Below are 21,705 nucleotides of genomic sequence, written 5' to 3' on the forward strand. Positions count from 1 at the left end.
TCCCGCGGGTTTTCCCGCAGCGGATTTGATAAATCTGCAGGGCAAACCCGCTGCGGTTATCCCAGCAGATTTATCGCGGTTTGCGTTGTGGGTTCCGCTGCGGGTTTAATCCTGCACTTGTTTTACTATTGATGCTGCATATGCAGCATCAATAGTAATGTTAAAAATAATAAAAATAATGATATACTCACCCTCTGACGTCCCGGCGGTCCGGTTCCAAAGATGCTGTGCGAGAAGAACCTTCGTGACGTCACCGCCATGTGACCGCGACGTCACCGCCATGTGACCGCGACGTCACCGCAGGTCCTGCTCGCATAGCAACCTGAGACCGGACGGCCGCGTGCAGCGCTGAGTATATCATTTTTTATTTTCTTTTTTTTTTACACAAATATGGTTCCCGGGGCCTGGAGGAGAGTCTCCTCTCCTCCACCCCGGGTACCATCCGCACATTATCCGCTTACTTCCCGCATGGTGGGCACAGCCCCATGCGGGAAGTAAGCGGATCAATGCATTCCTATGGGTGCAGAATCGCTGCGATTCTGCACAAAGAAGTGACATGCTGCGGGTTGTAAACCGCTGCGTTCCCGCGCGGTTTTTCCCGCAGCATGTGCACAGCGGTTTGCGGTTTCCATAGGGTTTACATGTTACTGTAAACGCAATGGAAACTGCAGCAGATCCGCAGCGGCAAAATCGTCGCGGTTCCGCGGTAAAATCCGCAAAGTGTGAACATGGCCTTAGGTGCTACTGATTGGTGGTGGTGGTGGTGTTGGTGGGTGTGATGCAAAAAAGGAAGCAAACCCTAATGTACAGTGCCTTTAAGAAGTATTCATACTCCGTGAACTTTTCCACATTTTTTCACGTTACACTCACTATCTTAAATTTATTTTATGTGATATATCAACAAATAGCATCTGAAAATTAAGACGTGCATTTGTATTTAGTCCACCCTTCCACACTTCCCCAAGTCAATACTTTGTAGGACCACCTTCTGCTGCAAATTGTTTGGGGTATGTCTCTACCAACTTTGCACATCTAGAAGCTGGAATTTATTCTTATTTTTCTTTTACCAACTAGCTCCGGCTCGGTGACAGTGGATAGAGAGCGTATGGACGTCACAATTTTCAGAGTTATATTGTTAAAATAACTAATACAATAGATTTAATTTCCTTTACACTTCACAAGTGCTTGCTACTTTGTGTTGGTATATAAAATCCATTTAAGTTTGTGGGTTAACATGAACAAAATGTAGAAAAGTTCACGGGGTATGCAGGGCTGTGGGGTCGAAGCCCATTTTGGTGGAGTCGGTATAAAATGGACCGACTCCTAAAATATATAATAAATTGGGTATAGTAGTTCAATGCAGTTTGTGGGGAATATTTTTTTTCATAAGACTTTGGGAACGTTTTGAAATGTCCTATAAATGTCTGTCCTACTCCTGATCTAAAGTCTAAACTTTTAGCTGAGATAAGTAGTGAAGCTCCTCCTCTACAGATAAGGGGATAAAATAAACACACAGGGAAGGAAAGCCGATATTCATCTCAGAATTTCTGGAGTGAACAGGAAAGCAGGATTAAAGAAGGTACCGTATATACTCGAGTATAAGCCGAGAATTTCAGCCCATTTTTTTTAGGCTGAAATTGCCCCTAAAAGTCGTAGTTACTCACCGATAACGGTGTTTCTCGGAGCCCATGACAGCACTACGGAGAGAGGGGATCCGCCCTTCAGGGACAGGAAACCTACAGATAAAAGGGCGGTACCTCTCCCTCGCATCAGTTGGTTTACAGAGCATCGGAGGACCTCCAGGTTAGTTTACAACAGAGAAAAAATCATATTACAACATTTCTTAAAAGAGGAACCCCGTGCCTATACTCATACTATATACACTATATAAATTATATGTAATTAAAGGTGCTCACCGCACACGTGATGGGAGGGAATAAGCGAGTGCTGTCATGGGCTCCGAGAAACACCGTTATCGGTGAGTAACTACGACTTTCTCGGTCTCCCATGACAGCACTACGGAGAGAATTGCAGAGACTAAGCTTAGGGAGGGACCACCGCCTCGAGAACCCTTCGTCCGAAGGTTAAGTCAGACACAGAGGCTAGATTTAATCTATAGTGTCTAAAAAAGGTCGATGGTGATGACCAGGTGGCCGCTTTACAGATTTGCTCTATTGATACCTCTGACCTCTCAGCCCATGAGGTAGCTACTGCTCTTGTGGAATGCGCTCTTATACCATCTGGGATCTCATTCCCGAGGATGAATATGCCAAGACTATCGCCTCCTTTATCCACCTCGCCAAAGTACCCTTGGATGCCCGAAATCCTTTTCTGGGACCCTGGAAACAGACAAACAGAGAGCCTTCCTTCCTATACTCTCTGGTGGAATCTAAATATTGGATTAGGCATCTTCTGACGTCTAGATTATGGAAGTTCTGCTCTTTCTCATTTTTTGGGTTTGGACAAAAGGATGGCAGGGAGACTTCTTGTGACCTATGGAATTTTGATGCCACTTTTGGCAAATAGGCCGGGTCAGGTCTAAGAGTGACTCTATCATCTAATATTTTAGTGAAGGGTGGATTAGAGGATAAAGCTTGAATGTCACTTATTCTGCGTGCGGATGTTAACGCTACCAAGAGAATGGTCTTAAGTGATAGAGTTTTTATGGGAATCGTCTCTATGGGTTCGAATGGAGGACCCGTTAACGCCAAAAGGACTAAATTTAAGTCCCATGAGGGCACTTTCTGAGCGACTAATGGCTTTGATCTTGTCACCGCCTTAACAAATCTAATTATCCATGGGTTGGCCGCAATATTATGGTTGTAGAGTGCTCCTAGAGCTGCTATTTGTACTTTAAGAGTACTAACCGACAACCCCTGTTCCAGACGTTTTTGTAGGAACTCCAATATTTTAGGAATTGAGGGCCCATCTTGGACTTTTACTTTGGAGACGGACAGAAATTTTTTCCATGTTTTCCCATATATTCTAGTAGTGATGGGTTTTCTACTTTTTAACAACGTGGTGACTAAGTTATCTGAGAAACCCCTTTCTTTTAATAGTCCCCGTTCAAAAACCAGGCTGTCAAATGTAAGTTCGATTCCTGTGGGTGGAAGATCGGCCCTTGATGTAGAAGGTCTGGTATATTCGGCAGGACCCATGGGTCCGAGACCGAACGCATCCTCAGCCAGGAGAACCATGTCCTTTTTGGCCAGAACGGGGCTATGAGGATCATTTTCGTTTTGTCCTCTCTGACTTTCCGAATGACTGCCGGGATCAGAATAGTTGGAGGAAAGGCATACGTTAATTTTTGGGTCCACGGAATCATAAAGGCATCTAGAGCCTGTGGATTCCCTACCGGGTTCAGTGAGCAGAATTTGTTCACTTTTTTGTTTTTGTGATTGGCGAATAGATCTATTGTCGGTGCTCCCCACATTTTTGTGATCTGATCGTAGATGGATTGGTTTAGAGACCATTCGCCTTGTTTTAACTGAGACCGACTCAGGTAATCTGCTCTCTCGTTGTTTGAACCCTGAATGTGTAGCGCAGAGAGGGATAGTAGATTTTCTTCCGCTAGGTTGAAAATTTTGGCTGCAGAACTCATGAGTGCCCGAGACCTTGTTCCTCCCTGGTGGTTTATATACGCTACAGTCACTTTGTTGTCCGAAAAGATTCGGACATGATGTCCCCGAATATAGGTCAGAAAAGAAAGAAGAGCTCGAAGTACTGCCCAAAGTTCTTTTTGGTTTGAGGATGCTGATAGTTCCTGGACTGACCAGGTTCCCTGAGCAACTCTGTCCCCCATGTGAGCCCCCCACCCTGTGGGACTCGCATCGGTTGTTATCACCCGGGATATTTGTGTCACCCAAAGAACTCCCTTTGATAAGTTTTGGGTTTCCCCCCACCAACGAAGGGAATAAATAACTGAAGAATTCAGGGTGATTTGACCTTCCAAGTTGTCCTTTAGTATTGACTGCCATTCGAGTACGTGCCACTGAAGTTCTCTTGTGTGGAACTGTGCGAAGGGTATCGCTGGTAGGCATGAGGACAGAGAGCCTAGTAGCGACATTGCTCTCCTTAGAGTCATGGAAGGATTGTGAAAAGTTTGCGTTATCATAGCTAATATGCTGTCTTTTTTGGGGTTTGGAAGCCGACATTCTTGGACTCGGGAGTCTAATGTCAGACCTAGGAACTCCTGTACTTGACAGGGTTCCAACTTTGATTTTTTTAAGTTTATGAGCCACCCCAAGTCCGTCAAAATAGTCATTACCCGGTCCCTCTGTTCTTTGCAACTTTGGGCCGAGTTGCTTACAATGAGAAAGTCGTCTAGGTAAGGGACTATTAATATATTTTGTTCCCTTATGTGGGCCATCATTTCTGCTATTACTTTTGTGAATATTCGGGGAGCTATAGAGATCCCGAACGGAAGAGCTCTGTACTGGAAAAATCTTAATTGTCCTTTTATGGAAACTGCCAACCTTAGGAATTTTTGAGATTGATTGTGGATGGGCACATGATAATATGCATCGGTTAGGTCTATCACGACCATATAGCAATTTGGAAACAGGATTTTTATGGTGGACTTTATTGTTTCCATTTTGAATTTGTAATTTTTTACGTATTTGTTCAGGTTTTTTAGATTTATAATGGTCCGAAAGGACCCATCGGGTTTTGGAACTAAAAAAAGAGGGGAGAAAAACCCTTCTCCTACTTCCTGAGGGGGGATTTCTTGAATTACGGATTTTTGCAGTAGGGAAATAATTTCTCTCTCTAAAGCTGCTTGTTCTGCCACCGAGGATCTTATTTTCGTTTCTATATACTTTCGGGGAGGAAAAGAAATAAAATCTATTTTTAGACCGTACTGTATTATGTTTAGAATCCAGGTGTTGTTGGATATTTTCTTCCAGGCGGGAAGGAATGATGTGAGTCTTCCCCCCACCGTAGGCACAATGTCATTTGGAGGGTTTTTTGTCGCGAGAGGTATTGCCAAAGAGGTAACCTCTATCCCTTCTCCTGCCTTCTTCCCATTTATTCTGCTCCCTGGGGGGTCTGCGGCGGAAAAATCTCCGATTCCGAAAGGACTGCCTGAATGGGGCTGGGCCCAAATTTGGAAACCCCTTCTTTTTGTCTCCTGCTTTTTGGAGGATGTCATCCAGGGTTTCTCCAAACAGAAAATTTCCTTCGCATGGAATAGAACATAGTTTTAGCTTTGTCTGGAGATCTCCAGGCCAGCTTTTGAGCCATAATGTTCTTCTGGCTGCGTTGGAGAGAGCAGCGGCCTTAGATGTTAACCGTACGGAGTCTGCTGAGGAGTCCGCCAGGAATGCTGCTGCTGCTCTAATTGCAGGGATAGAATCCAGTAATTTATTCCTGGGTAGCCCGTCTCTAATTTGACTTTCTAATTGATCAACCCACACCATCAGAGATCTGGAGGTGCAGGTAGCCGCAACAGAAGGCCTCAAGCTACCGCCAGCCGATTCCCATGCCCCTTTAAGGAATGTGTCTGCTTTCTTATCTAAGGGGTCCCTGAGGGTACCCATGTCCTCGAACGGGAGCGCAAATTTTTTTGAGGCTTTTGCCACAGCTACATCCAACTTTGGCGCCTTATCCCAGGAAGTGGATGCGTCATCTTCGAAGGGATACTTCCTTTTAAGCGAGGGCACTGAAGAGTTTCCCCTATCTGGTTTCTCCCATTCTTTTTTAATTAGGGATTGGACATTGGGATTTAGAGGAAAGGTTTTCCGTTTTTTTTGTCCCAAGCCACCAAACATTACGTCTTGGGCCGTTTTGTCAGATTTAGGCTCCTCCACCCCCATGGCAGCCCTAACGGCTCTCACTAAGGCATCCACTTCCTCGAGTGGAAAACAATGTCGGCCTGAATCTTCCTCGGAGGAGGATAGGGAGGAGTCAGAATCGTCCGAATCTGCGTCTTCAGACGAGGATCGGACAGAGTGAGATTGTACTGATTCCTTTACTTTATCTTTCCCTTTTTTGGAGGAAGATACAGCATTCTGAACCTCAGATCTAATAATATTTTTTAACTCGGATGCAAAGTCGGGAGTCTCCTCACATAGCACGCGCTGGATGCATGATTTACAAAGCTTTTTGTCCCAGGCTACTGGTAAAGCTTTGTCACAGATGGGGCAGGATTTGTTTTTCCTTTTCTCCAACTTCTTCTTTCCCTATTAAGGGAGAAGAGGGAGCCCTATTATAATATATACATTCACGAAGATCACTCACCATTCGGACGTGCAGGCAGGTACCGGTTCTGGAGGGGGCCTTGGGTCCGGAATAGAAGGTTCCCGAGGAGGTGATTTAGTCTTCGCAGCAGACCTGCTGCGCTGTGTAGAGCGGCTGCTGGACCTACTCCTGGCGCTCTTAGGGTCCGTCTTCTTATGGTGCTGCTGCCTCGGCTGAAGCTCCTGTGGATCGCTGTCCTCCATGATTTACAGGGAGATGGTGCGACAACTGTGTGTGCACCATCTCCCTATTTGTATTTGGCGCCACCTCTGCTGCCTCGCTCGGCGTTCCCCCGCACTTCCGGTCCTGCGTCACGTCCAGGGAGAAGAGAAGCTACCGCGCATGCGCGCGGTGATGACCCGGAAGTCCTGCCGCATTTCCGGAGCGGCGGCCATCTTAGTACACCCGGAGCGTGCGCTTATCGGCACAGGAGCTCCGGGTGATCAAGCGCCCCTTCCTCTCTTCAGAATCGGCGGCGTTCTCCCTCCGCTCACCCTGAAGAACCCCTCGGTTCCAGCGGTGGCGGCTTCGGGAGCCGGACAAGCCGCGGCAGGAGCCTCCTCGCTGCCGGAACTCGACCGCCCGGTCCCGGTCCATCGGTCTTCATAACAGGTACCACCGGAAAGAGGTTCCCTGTTCAGGGACAGGAAACCAACTGATGCGAGGGAGAGGTACCGCCCTTTTATCTGTAGGTTTCCTGTCCCTGAAGGGCGGATCCCCTCTCTCCGTAGTGCTGTCATGGGAGACCGAGAAAATTGTCATTTTTTTTCTTTTTAAATCGCAGCAACAGCATATGGGGCAAATATCTCTATGGAGCATCTTAGGCTACTTTCACACTTGCGTCAGTATGGGCCCGTCGCTATGCGTCGGGCAGTCGTACCGACGCACGTTGTGAAATAAATGAACAACGGGGGCAGCGGATGCAGTTTTTCAACGCATCCGCTGCCCCATTGTAATGTTCGGGGAGGAGGGGGCGGAGTTTCGGCCACGCATGGGCGGGCGAAAATGGCGGACGCGACGCACAAAAAAGTTACATGTAACTTTTTTTGCGCCAACGGTCTGCCAAAACACGACGCATCCGTCGCACGACGGATGCGACGTGTGGCCATACGTCGCAATGCGTCGCTAATGCAAGTCTATGGAGAAAAAAAGCATCCTGCGGGCAACTTTGCAGGATGCGTTTTTCCCCCAAAACTTCGCATTGCGACGTACGTCACACAACAAGTGTGAAAGTAGCTTTATGGGGCCATGTGCAGCATTGTATGGGGGCAAATATCTCTATGGAGCATCTTATGGGGGCCATGTGCAGCGTTATACGGGGCAAATATCTCTATGGAGCATCTTATGGGGCCATAATCAGCATTTGTGCAGCATTATATGGGGCAAATATCTCTATGGAGCATCTTATGGGGCCATGTGCAGCGTTATATGGGGGCAAATATCTCTATGGAGCATCTTATGGGGCCATGTGCAGCGTTATATGGGGGCAAATATCTCTATGGAGCATCTTATGGGGCCATGTGCAGCGTTATATGGGGCAAATGACTCTATAGAGCATCTTATGGGGTCATAATCAACATTTGAGCAGCATTATATGGGGCATATTTTAATATGGAGCATCTTATGGGGCCCATCATGAACTGTATGGAGCATTATATGGGGCTCCTGATTCAATATGGATATTCAAAAAACACTTAACCTACTGATGTCTCAATTAATTTTGCTTTTATTGGTATCTATTTTTATTTTTGACATTTACTAGTAGCTGCTGCATTTTCCACCCTAGGCTTATACTCGAGTCATTAAGTTTTCCCAGTTTTTTGTGGCAAAATTAGGGGTCTCGGCTTATACTCGGGTCAGCTTATACTTGAGTATATACGGTAAGTAATTCTTAACGCATATCTAAACTTTCAATAAACTGTGCATAAATCAATAGTCCAGAGATGTTGTCTCTGTATGCTTGATGGTTTAGTTTGTTTTTCCTTTTAGCTCATGTTTGGAGAAATTAGCTGCTATGATGACTTATATAAACTATACGTAGAATATAAGGGGAATAAATGTTTTCTAACATCTCAAATTCGGAAATATAGTAACAGGATCGATGAGGACATATATATGTGTGTGTTCTGGAATGTGATTCAGCACAGATATTACTACAGAAGAAAAGCAAAATGATTCTTTACAATTAGATGATCTTGTTGAAGCTGCTTCACACCTCTTTCCTATTCATCACATGCGCTGTGTTGTGCACAAGCTGCCGCTGGCAATAAGAGATAGTCTGCAAGAGGGACATGCTGGAACTCTGCCAGAACCCCTAAAATTGATTCCATATTGAAGAGACGTGCTGGAAAAGGGGCAATTGTGGATCAAGCCAATCAGTGGGGCAGCACCTATTTAATGATTGAGCGATTGCTTGTAATGAAACCCTTCCTTGTAGATATGGCCAAGCCTCAGGTAACACTACATGAAGGTCAGTGGAAACAGGTGGCAGAATTGAAGGAATGGCTTCATCACCCATTTACAGTGACTAAAAAGTTACAAGCTGAGGATTTAACTCCTGGCATTTTTATAAAGGAGTGGAAGAACTTGTTGTTTTGCCTGTCCTAAAGAGGAAAATATGCAAAGGTATTTTTCTTCTAAAGTTGTATTCGAATAAATATATTTTATGTTCTATCTAAATGGCTTGATTATTGTATCATAATAAAGATTTGAAAAAAAAAAGGATGTTACCATTTTACTACAGTAAATGTATCACTTAAACTTAATCATGAGCCATGAATGAGGAGGTCGGAGTCATGGGAATTGAGGAGTCTGAGTTGGAGTAGGGGTCGGAGGTTTGGCTTACCGACTCCACAGCCCTGGGGGTATGAATACTTTTTCAAGTATACCACCAGAGAACAAATTGCTAAATGATCAGTCAGCAGGGATTCACGTGTTCTGGTACATATGGTAAATGGACACTGATGAAGATACGAGAACATGAAGGAAAGCTAGAAATGTACCTTAAAGGGGTCTGTGCTTACGGAGAGGTCTCCTAAAGGAAGCGAAAGACATAAGGACAAATTGGAAAACAGCCTTTATTACACAACCCCTCAGTGCTGCCGGCAGGAAACCCCCTCCCCTATTAAGTAGAATTAATGGGGGCAGGAGAAGTGCTGTTGCTTGCTCCGTATGTACAACTTACCGTTTTTGTGTTTTATAGATTTCGATCTTCGAGGAGAGTTTGGATTCTGGAAGATTAATGAAATTTTGACTTTATTAATAGCTTGTGAGCAAATCAACAGCAGATAGTACTATCAGTAGCGAAATATTTAATGGCGGAGGAGACGTTACTAAATGGGGTTCACTAGCGGAGTTAGTAGGGCTTTTCTGAATAAGAGGGCGGCTTTGTCATTGAGGACTGACTAATTGTCCCATGCTAGTGGCCATATCGCCCGTTATCGAGCTTTTCCAAGAAGAGATGGCCTATGTCTTCAATTGAATGGCGCGAGCTGCAATACCAGCCATTGAACAAGAAGGGTGCTGTTTCAAGGGGGGTGGGGAGTTGGGATTTCTTTTTAACCCAGTGTTTCATTATTTCAGATAGAATGTTCCTTACAGCAAAAATCTGCTCAAAATAATCTTTGGTCATAGATAAATGTGAAGTTCACACTTGTCAAGTCTTGTTTTTGACCACTACCTGCAGAATGAGGGCTCTATAGCGCACTCCTAGCCCTTTGGCACTGCTTGGAGATTTCTGGTAGTAAAACATCAGATGCAACTTTCACATCAGTGGTAATGTGCATTTTTACTTTAAAAGCGCTGTTAGACTTCAGATAAAATTGGGTTTAGGTAGCGCCAAATTAGACAAAAGGCATTTGTTGCCTTTTGAACTCCATTCAGTGTTGCTTCTGAGCTGAGATGTATGGTCAGGCTGCAGAAGTTATTTAATCTACAACACATGACCACATCAACCAATCAATAATCTTCGGGGTCCATTACAGAGTAACTTCTTAATTACCTCCATTTTCATTATACATCAATAAGGAGTTTATGTAGCAGTCTCAGGAGTTGAACCTGGAGACAGGCAGATGCCGGCTGTGCTACATACAAGTGCTTCTCACAAAATTATATCATCATCAAAAAGTTAATTTATTTCAGTTCTTCAATACAAAAAGTCAAACTCATACACTGCTCAAAAAAATTAAGGGAACACTAAAATCCCACATCCTAGATATCACTGAATTAAATATTCCAGTTGCAAATCTTTATTCATTACATAGTGGAATGTGTTGAGAACAATAAAACCTAAAAATGATCAATGTAAATCATAACTAATATCCCATGGAGGTCTTGAGTTGGAATGATGCTCAAAGTAAAAGTGGAAAATGAAGTTACAGGCTGATCCAACTTCAGTGGAAATGCCTCAAGACAAGGAAATGATGCTCAGTAGTGTGTGTGGCCTCCACGTGCCTGTATGACCTCCCTACAAGGCCTGTGCATGCTCCTGATGAGGCGGCGGATGGTCTCCTGGGGGGATCTCCTCCCAGACCTGGACTAAAGTATCCGCCAAGTCCTGGACAGTCTGTGGTGCAACGTGACGTTGGTGGATGGTGCGAGACATGATGTCCCAGATGTGTTCAATCGGATTCAGGTCTGAGGAACGGGCGGGCCAGTCCATAGCTTCAATACCTTAATCTTGCAGGAACTGCTGACACTCTAGCCACATGAGGTCTGGCATTGTCCTGTATTAGGAGGAACCCAGGGCCAACCGCACCAGCATATGGTCTCACAAGGGGTCTGAGGATCTCATCTCGGTACCTAATGGCAGTCACGCTACCTCTGGCGAGCACATGGAGGGCTGTGCGGCCCTCCAAAGAAATGGCACCCCACACCATTACTGACCCACTACCAAACCGGTCATGCTGAAGGATGTTGCAGGCAGCAGATTGCTCTCCACGGCGTCTCCAGACTGTCACGTCTGTCATATGTGCTCAGTGTGAACCTGCTTTCATCTGTGAAGAGCACAGGGCGCCAGGGGTGAATTTGCCAATCCTGGTGTTCTGTGGTAAATGCCAAGCGTCCTGCATGGTGTTGGGCTGTGAACACAACCCCCCATCTCTGAACGTCAGGCACTCAGACCATCCTCATGGAGTCGGTTTCTAACCGTTTGTGCAGACACATGCACATTTGTGGCCTGCTGGAGGTCATTTTGCAGGGCTCTGGCAGTGTTCCTCCTTGAACAAAGGCTGAGGTTGCGGTCCTGCTGCTGGGTTGTTGCCCTACTACAGCCCCCTCCATGTCTCCTGGTGTACTGGCCTGTCTCCCGGTAGCGCCTCCAGCCTCTGGACACTAGGCTGACATACACAGCAAACCTTGCCACAGATCTAATTGATGTGCCATCCTGGATGAGCTGCACTACCCGAGCCACTTGTGTGTATTGTAAAGTCCGTCTCATGCTACCACGAGTGTGAAAGCACAGCCAACATTCAAAAGTGACCAAAACATCAGCCAGAAAGCATTGGCACTGAGATGTGGTCTGTGGTCCCCACCTGCAGAACCACTCCTTTATTGAGTGTGTCTTGATAATTGCCAATAATTTCCATCTGTTGTCTATTCCATTTGCACAACAGCATGTGAAATTGATTGTCAAACAGTGTTGCTTCCTAAGTGGACAGTTTGATTTCACAGACATTTGATTTACTTGGAGTTATATTGTGTTTAAGTGTTCCTTTTATTTTTTTTAGCAGTGTATTATAGAGTCATCACAAACAGAGTGACCTATTTCAAGTGTTTATTTCTGTTAATGTTGATGATTATGGCTTACAGCCAATGAAAACCCAAAAGTCATTATCTCAGTAAACTAGAATAAATAAATAAAAAAAAACACCTGCAAAGGCTTCCTAAGCGTATGATCCACAAATACCTTTTTTATTCCTCCTGCGCTGTATGTTAATATGGTCGGTCCGGGCCGATGGGCGGGGCTGTCCGTCTCTCTCATAAACCCCCCCCCCCCTCCGCTTGCTTCTATTATGCATTTCTTGCGGTTAATTTCGGCGATTGCGTAGCTTTCGCTATGCGCATTCCAAAGGCATCTCGTGCGTGCGCAGTATGCTTTGCCCAGCAGTGGGCAAAGCAGAAAAGCTGTATTGCGCATGCACTGGCATACGCGATTCTACTGCAAGGAATGCATAGAAGCAAGCGAGGGGGGGGGTTGGAGAGAGACGGACACTAACCCCAGTTAAACATTTTAAAGAAAAAAAAAAAAAAAATTTATATATATACATATATATACATATACATATATATACATACATATATATATACATACATACATATACACATATACATACATATACATACATACACATACATACATACATACACATACATACATATATACATACATACATATACATACATACATACATACATACATACATACATATATATATATACATATATATATACACATATATATACATACATATACATACACATATATATACATACATATACATACACATATACATATACATACATATACATACATATACACATATATATATATACATATATATACATACATATATATATATACACACACATATATACATACACACATACATACATACACACATACCGATAGGGAATTTAGATTGTGAGCCCCATCGGGGACAGTGATGATACTGTGTGCAAAATGTAAAGCGCTGCGGAATATGTTAGCGCTATATAAAAATAAAGATTATTATTAAGATTATTATTATATATTATTTTTTTTTCTCCGAAACGCCAGAATGACGTTTTGTTTCTTTTCTTTGCACCCAATAAAATGCAATCAAGATGTCGAATATAACCCCCAAATGGTATTAATAAAAACCATCAGCTCAGCATGCTAAAAACAAGCCCTCTTGCGGTACTATGAATAGAAAGATAAAAGTTACAGGCATCAGAAAAGGCTGAATTTTTTTTTTTTTTTTTTTTTTAGAATGTTCCAAGTTTTTGTTTCACCTCCAAAAATCACAAATGTTGGACAAGATTGGCATCACTGTAATCATACCATCCTGGAAAAAAAATCTGGTCAGGCACAATGTTCGGCGTAACTTCCTTCCCTCTTAAACCGCCCCCAAAATTAGCAATATTGCATTTTTGCATTGCAGTTGTGGCTCTTGAAAGAATGGGAGGAAAAAACAAAAGCACAAAAACAAAAAATTCCCTGATCATTGGATATTACCGATGAGGGACTGGCTGCAGCAGTTATGTGTTGTAGATCGGACGTCAGTACTGCAGCCTCGTGAGCAAAGACCAGAGGGGCCTCAATAGGTAAGTAATACTTATTTTGTGATTCTACAATATTACAGGACAGGGCCAGTTTCCTAATTTAGCTTGAATGTAGACACCCCTGCAAATAATCCCACCTAATTATTTTAGTTTGGCTCTAGAACATCTGGAAAAACTTAAAGGAATAGTAAATGCGTGGTACAGGTCCCTAGGGAGCGGAGCATGACTCAGGGATCAGGATTGGTGATCCCGAGTTATGCTCCGCCCCCTCGGGCTTGTCTGCAAGGTCACTGTAAATATTGCTTTACTTCCACACGGGGTGACTATTGCTTATATTTTTCATATATAGACGAGGATGAGGTCTTACCTTTTCTGATTTTCTCTTTTTAGCTACACAAATACAGGCGAGCACGGATATAAAAGACAGATCCGGCATATAGCAGGAGGGGAGGACATGACAGTGAATGGGTGAATCGCCATGTGTATAGGTGTATCAGGCAGGAAAAAGCCGGGGAGAGCATGACAGCCACGTAGAGAACAAAGTGTGGTGGAGGGGGCACAAAGGGAGGAAAAAAAAGGGAAAAACTGTTTAGTTTAGGCCAACAAATGGGATCTAGATATGCAGTAATAGTAAAAAAAAACCACAGCAGCTAGTTACCTCCGGACTGACTAAACGCACCTTTCTTCTCTGCTCCGTATGACCAGTCATTATCATTGACATCATCGTTGTCTTCCTGGTCACTCTCAGATTTATTCATATTGTTGCTGCTTGCAATCCTGGAAATCCGTAACAAATATATAATCTACCTACATTCGTCTACTGGGGAGCTGACATAGGGGTACAAGCTCCTGCCACTGACCTCAGCCAGGGCTCAGGATGACATGCTAATTCTGAAATCACTGACAGCAGAGTGACAATCCACCTGGAAAACTATAAAAGAGGCCATATTGATGGTCACCTAGCTTTCTTAAGGCCCCCTTCACATGTCCTGATATTTCTGTATACTGGAAAAACCAGTGCCAATGCTATCCGTGTATTATATACATGTGGCATCCATGTGCCGCATCAGCGTGAGATGTACCGGCGCCTGGGAAAAGCAGTACAGTTTGCTGCTGCCAGGTGCTGATTGCAGCTCTCGTCATTGTCGCCTGGTCTCCCTTTGATCAGCGAGATCAGGCAACGCTGATGAGACCTGTAGTCAGCACTGCAGTCTGTATCGCTAGTAAAAAATTAAATTAAAAAAAAACGGTGTAGGGTCCCCCGCAATTTTCCTTACCAGCTGAACTAAAGCCGAAGGCTGGTGCTAATATTCTGGTTACTACAAAAATGACGTGGGGTCTCCACTATATTCACTAACCAGCAAAGGCTAAACAGACAGCTGCGGGGGGAGTATTAATAGGCTACGATGGGGTGATGGATATTGGCTCCCTCCCAGACTATGATCATCAGTCCTTAGCCACCCTAGTAATGGCATATCCATTAGATGTGCCAATTCTGGTGTGTTGGTCGGATCTTCCCACTTGACCCTGTGCGTTGGAAAGTGAGGTATTAGTTTTGGGGTAGAAGTCAGCTGTTTTATGTCTGCTGACACCAAGCCCAGGGGTTAGTAATGGAGAGGCATCTTTCAGACATCCCCAATACTAACCGTGTTGTCAAATTTAAAGAGAACCTGTCAGCAGGTTTAATCCCTATAAACTAAAAGACATGGCTATAATGGCACTGTGATGCTGTAATACGATACCTGATGTGAAGGGTTCCGCTCACTGATGTCACTGCTCACTACACCATCCGGATGTAGCAGAGTTGGGGATCATCGTGGGACATGAGCATTATGGATTATCAACAGAAAGGTGAGTAACTTTAATGTTTTATTTTTGGTTTAATAAATGGGTGAAAGAGGGAGGGTCGGGGAGTGTTTATTTCAATTAAAGAATTTTACTCCATGTCTGTACAAAATTTGACTATAGGGATAGTAATGGGGGTGTCTGATAAACATCTCTCCAATACTAACCCCTGGGCTTGACGTCACAAAACAAAACAGCCGACATCAAACTATCACCCCACTTACCATCACACCAGGGCAAGTGGGAAGTGCGGAGGCTAAGCACAAGAATTAGTGAATCTCATGGATGCGCTATTTCTGGGGCAGCTTGGGACTAATGTTCTTAGTCTGGGAGGGGGCTCAATATCTATGTCCCCGTCACAGCCTATTAGCATCAGTCCACTGCTGCCTGCCTGTTTAGCCTTTGCTGGTTAGTAAATATAGCGGGGACCCCCACATCATTTTTTTTATAATAATCAATAAAGGCTAAGCAAACAGCTGTGAGCTGATTTTAATAGCTTGTGAAGCTTAATCGCTATTGGCCCCTTCCCAGAATATTAACAGCAGCCCTCAGCTGTCGGCTTTCCCTCAGCTGCTTAGGAAACTTAAGGGGTACCCCATGTCATTTTTAATTTTATTTTTTTTAATTATTTAATTATTTTATACGCACGAAAACACAGACGGCTGTGCTGACTACAGGTCTCATAAGCATCGCCGGTCTTGCTGATCGCAGGGAGACTAGGCAAAAATGAGAGCTGCATTCCGCACCCGGCGCATGGAAACAGCGCTAACTGTACTGCTTTTTTTTATTATTTATTTATTTATTTAAATCATGTACTTTTTAATTAAAGCATATGAAACGCCAATAACACAGTCCGATACAATTTCCAGACAAATACCGTACGTTAGATACATAACCTGATAATACATTTTCATTTTACTAAACACCCTTTCCCCCAAACCAACCCCCCCTCTCCCCAATCTCTTGCCCATTATCCAATACCACCATCTAACAACATCACCTCTTGAGAAAAGATAACAAGCTTTACAAAAACACACCTGTACATGTAGGAGTCCCCCCAAAATCAACTAAACAACACCCATTCTACTTTGCAGTAACTCAGCAGACGCTACACCTGGGTAATCCATCCATCCCACACATTTTCAAATTTTGTATTCTGACCTCTCTTACTGTATATGTTTCTTTCCATAAGAACAATAAAATGTATCTGGTTGATATATTCCTTTTTCCCTGGCGGTTTTTCATCCAACCAATGCATTGCAATAAGCTTTCTCGCAGCATACAACAATCTTGCGATAGTGAGCCTTCCACATTCATCCGTAGCAATATCCTCCATACAGCCCAAAAGGCAAGTCAGCGGGTTACGCACCACATCTACTCCAGTCACCTCCTGGATCAAGCACCTTCACCCAAAGGGTTGGAGGCGAGCACACGACCACATCATATGTAGCAGATCAGCGCTTTCCTCACCACACCTGGGACACTGAGTCACCTCTCAGTCCTGCATCCTCATCCATGCCGGGGTCCTGTACACACACCCTTTTAGCCTCACTCAGGGAAACCCTGGGGATATATTGAAGCATGGACTCCCACTGGGACTCCGACAAGGGGCCCACATCCGCCGCCCATTTCTCCTTAATCCTTAACGGATGCTTCAATAAAAAGGTATCCATCAGACCCCTGTACATCAAGGTAATGAACCCCCTCGTACTCCTCCGAGGCCCAATAAGATTCAACAGGCTATTTGACTGCAAATTCACGCTCGACACCTCATTTTGACAGTTTAGGGCGTGTCTCAACTGCAGGTACTGAAAGAATGACTTCTGGGTTAAAGGAAACTCAGTCCTAAGTGTCTCGAATGTTTTAATGACATCCCCCATCAAGCAACTGAGACACAAACCAAATGCCAATGCGCCTCCACTGACCGAACCCCCGCAATCTCTTAAGCTCTGCCAAACTAGGTTTAAACCAAATTGGCGTATATCTCGTAAAATCCGTTACTCCCCTCCAATGCTTAATTTCTGCCATACTTTCCCCATCATGGCTATAGTTGGGAATTTTTGGGGGTTCATTCTGAATCTACCCGCTTCAAGACTGGCCAACAATGGGCCCTTCCCCACCGCGTGTTCAATGATTATTCCTGGTGAAGAGCTTTATTCTGGCTCTCCCCAACCTACAGTACCATGTGCTGGCATTGAGATGCTATATAGTAAATCCATGGATTGGGGACCGCCAGAACTCCCTCATCCTTTGCCCTTTGCAGGTGTTCCAATTTAATGTACGCCCGTCCACCTTTCCAGATTAAATCCCTAAATAGCGTGTTGATCCTATAAAATTGACTCTGAGGTAGCCACACTGGAGCATTATGCAACATGTAGAGGAGCTGAGGCATAAGTATCATTTTGATCAAATTGGCTCTGCCTGCGACCGACAGAAATAGCTTCTTCCAAGCCCCAATCTTCTGCTGGAACCTCCCAAGCAAAGGAGTCAAATTGAGCCGCAAATAATCCTCTATTTTGTCCGAAACCACGATGCCCAGATACTTAAACTCATGTACTACTCTTAAGGGAACCCCAGGGTCAAGAGTCAGAGGAGCCGCCGCGTCCACAGGCAACAACACAGACTTCTCCCAATTAATAGATATTCCGGAAAGAGACCCAAATTTAGATATACTGTTCATAGCGGTCCCCAGAGACTCCTGTGCATCTTCCAGGAACAATAATACGTCGTCAGCGTACAGGGCTATTTTTTCTTCATAGTTTCCATACCGAAACCCCTTTATGTCCCTGTCCCTCCGTATTGCCACCGCCAGGCGCTCTATAGCAATTGCAGACAGCAGAGGAGACAAAGGGCACCCCTGCAGCGTTCCCCTATATAAAGGGAAATCCCCCGACAAGACTCCATTTACCCGTATCCTGGCTCTTGGAGACGCATACATCAGCTGCACCAACCGTATGAACCTCTCACCAAAACCCATAGCCTTCATGACTGCCCACAAATACTGCCACTCCACACTATCAAACGTCTTAGCAGCATTTGAAGACACCACAACCCTCCAACACATATCCGCCTTTACCTGCATATTGAGAAACAGTCGTCGAAGATTACACGCTGTGGAACCATTGGGCATAAATCCGGACTGGTCCTGGTGTATTAATGTCGTTATCACCTTGTTAAGACGGTTAGCCAATATCTTGGCCAAGATTTTGATATCCATCGTTAATAATGAGATTGGGCGATAAGAAGCTGGATCCCTCGAATCTTTACCCTGTTTTGGCAGAACAACAATTATTGCCTCCCGCATGGACCTCGGCAGCTCCCCTTCCACCAGACCAGCCTCATACACCTCCAATAAGGCAGGAAGCAGTAGCTCTTTATATATTTTTTTTTATACACCTCCCCCGGGATCCCATCTACCCCCGGGGCTTTATCATTGGGCATAGAGACCAATGTGGCACCAAGCTACTCCAAACTAAACGGCTCCTCGAGAAGTCCCCTATCAGCCAAGAGTCTGGGAAACTGTACCTCTGTCAAGAAACCATCCACCTCCTCCGTCGTTGGCTGTACCCGTGATTTATAAAGATCTGAGTAATACTCAGTCATCGCCTCCAAAATTGCTTTGCAACCAGTGTGCTCCCTCCCATCCCTTCCAAGCGACTATATGTGTGGAATCTCTCTGCGCCAACACTATTCTGGAAAGGAGATGTCCCGCCCTGTCCCCCTCTTCAAAGCACCTTATATACTCGAGTATAAGCCGAGATTTTCAGCCCACTTTTTTGGGCTGAAAGTCCCCCTCTCGGCTTATACTCGAGTCATACTCAGGGGTCGGCAGGGGAGGGGGAGCGGGGGCTGTCTAATTATACTCACCTACTCCTGGCGCGGTCCCTGGCTTCCCCAGCGCCAGCAGTTTCTTCCTGTATTGAGCGATCACATGGTACTGCTCATTACAGTAATGAATATGTGGCTCCCATAGAGGTGGAGCCGCATATTCATTACTGTAATGAGCGGTAACGGTGACCGCTCAGTACAGGGTGAAGCTGCGGCGTCGGGGAAGCAGGGACTGCACAGCGCCAGGAGCAGGTCAGTATAACGGGGAGGGGATCGCTGCGCGATATTCACCTGCTCGCCGTTCCGGGCGCCGCTCTGTCTTCAGCAGTGACGCTCAGGTCAGAGGCTGCGGTGACGTGGTTAGTGCGCGCCCTCTGCCTGAACGTCAGTGCAGAAGACGCTGAAGATGGAGCGGCGCCGGAACGAAGTCAGGTGAATATTACAAGTGCCAGGGGCCTGAGCGACGGAGAGTTGAGTATGTGATTTATTTTTTTTATCGCAACAGCAAATGGGGCAAGTGTCTGTATGGAGCATCTATGGGGCCATAACGTTTGTGCAGCACTATATGGGGCCATAACGTTTGTGCAGCACTATATGGGGCAAGTGTTTGTATGGAGCATCCATGGGGCCATAACGTTTGTGCAGCACCATATGGGGCAAGTGTCTGTATGGGGCCATAATTAACGTTTGTGGAGCATTACGGTATATGGGGCAAGTGTCTGTATGGAGCATCTTATAGGGCCAAAATCAAGGTTTGTGCAGCACTATATGGGGCAAATATCTTTATGGAGCATCTTATAGGGCCATTATTAACCTTTATGCAGGATTATATGGGGCATATTTTAATATGGAGCATCTTATGGGGCCCATCATAAACTTTATGGAGCATTATATGGGGCTCCTGATTCAATATGGATATTCAAAAACACAACCTACTGATGTCTCAATTAATTTTACTTTTATTGGTATCTATTTTTACTTTTTACATTTACCGGTAGCTGCTGCATTTCCCACCCTAGGCTTATACTCGAGTCATTAAGTTTTCCCAGTTTTTTGTGGCAAAATTAGGGGGGGGGGGGGGTCGGCTTATACTCGAGTATATACAGTATTTAGCAGTTTGATTCTTTTACGTTCCGCTGTTTTCATTTCAATCTGACATACTCTATTCTGCGCCACCTTTAACCTTCCCTGCGCCTCTGGGGATTGATCGTTAATTAGTGCCTGCTCCAACTCTTTTATCAACATCTGATCCTTCCTGACCATTTCTGCCTTGACTCGGGATATCCCAATATAGAGCCCTCTGAAATAGGCCTTCATGGCCTCCCATACCGTCAATACTGAAGCCGACCCAGCATTAATTTTAAAATATTCCTTAATTTCCCCCCCATGTGTCCATCTAAGTCAATAAGGTGTAGCCAGAACGGATTTAGCCTCCACATGCACCCCCTAGCAGGCAAGGATCCCACACCCTCAAGTATCACACTCATGGGGAAATGATCAGATATTGTTCTAGCCATATACGTTACCTCCCCATCAAGGCCCAACATCTGTGAATTGCCCAAGGCCAGATCTATTTTTGACAAAGAATCGAAAGAGGACGAAAAACAGGAATACTTGTACACCCCAAGATGAGAAATCCTCCATAAATTATGCAGAGCAGTTTCCCTCATGACGGCACCAAATGGTGTGCAATTACCACCTGACTTCAGCGGCTCTCGTCTCCCCCTATCCCAGTGTGCGTCCGGAATGTTGTTTAAGTCCCCTATTATCAAAAACTGTATCCCCGGTGTCACCTCCAGTATTTCCAGAACTCTGTGGATAACCTTTCCACAATATGGTGGTGGAATATAAATTGAAACCAGCCACATCAGACATCCGTACAGTTTATAAAGCAAACATACGAATCTACCCGACTGATCTATAACCACTTTGTGATGAACAAAATGTACCCCTGCACAAATGAGGATGCTGCATATGTGGCATGGTACCCAACCTGAACCCATCTCTTAGCCAGAAAATGCGTTCTCTCCTTCACCATATGAGTCTCCTGCAGACAGATCACTGACTGCTTGGCATCATTCAAAAATTTAAACACAGCTTGCCGCTTCACACCAGACGCCAAACCCCTGACATTCCAACTCACAATTTTCATTCTTCCCGCCATTGTCCCTCCTCAGTACATATTATCCCACATTCTTTCATCCATTTGCGGCCAAAGCCACAACCAAAGTAACCATGGTGATGTCCATTATACAAATATTCCCCCCCCTTCCCCCACAACAGAGAAACCCCGTCCAACAGTCCCGCCGCTAGTCCCAAACTATTGGGACTCTCACATGACTTGTGGATTGCAGCCTATTTAAATTTCAACTCGAGATCCAACAAGGGCCCATCCCCGCCTCATAAGAACACAAAAAACCTAGGGGGGGAAAAAGAAGCCAATGGATCCCTCCAAAAAAGAGGCAGCAAAAGAGAAAAACAAGGATAAGAAAGAACCGATCTATCATCCCACTGAGTCCTTTAATTTCACTTGAC

At 44.9% G+C, this 21,705-nt stretch overlaps 1 protein-coding gene across 4 annotated transcripts in view; it reads right to left on the reverse strand.

Moving 5' to 3' along the window:
• Positions 1–21,705, reverse strand: part of ATXN7L3 (ataxin 7 like 3) — a 51,926-nt gene that overhangs the window by 7,775 nt on the left and 22,446 nt on the right. For 2 of the 4 annotated variants that reach the window (XM_069751483.1, XM_069751484.1), the window contains exons 5-8: positions 14,177–14,274; positions 13,865–13,887; positions 9,422–9,467; positions 9,240–9,271 (exon numbers count right to left, since the gene is read on the reverse strand). In XM_069751483.1, coding sequence (XP_069607584.1) covers positions 9,240–9,271; positions 9,422–9,467; positions 13,865–13,887; positions 14,177–14,274 — 199 coding nt within the window. Of the gene's footprint in view, positions 1–9,239; positions 9,272–9,421; positions 9,468–13,864; positions 13,888–14,155; positions 14,275–21,705 lie in introns of all 4 variants that reach the window. The other 2 variants (XM_069751481.1, XM_069751482.1) reach the window with 1 other exon arrangement.

This window comes from Ranitomeya imitator, chromosome 2, assembly GCF_032444005.1.
Source record: "Ranitomeya imitator isolate aRanImi1 chromosome 2, aRanImi1.pri, whole genome shotgun sequence".
Lineage (NCBI taxonomy): Eukaryota > Metazoa > Chordata > Amphibia > Anura > Dendrobatidae > Ranitomeya > Ranitomeya imitator.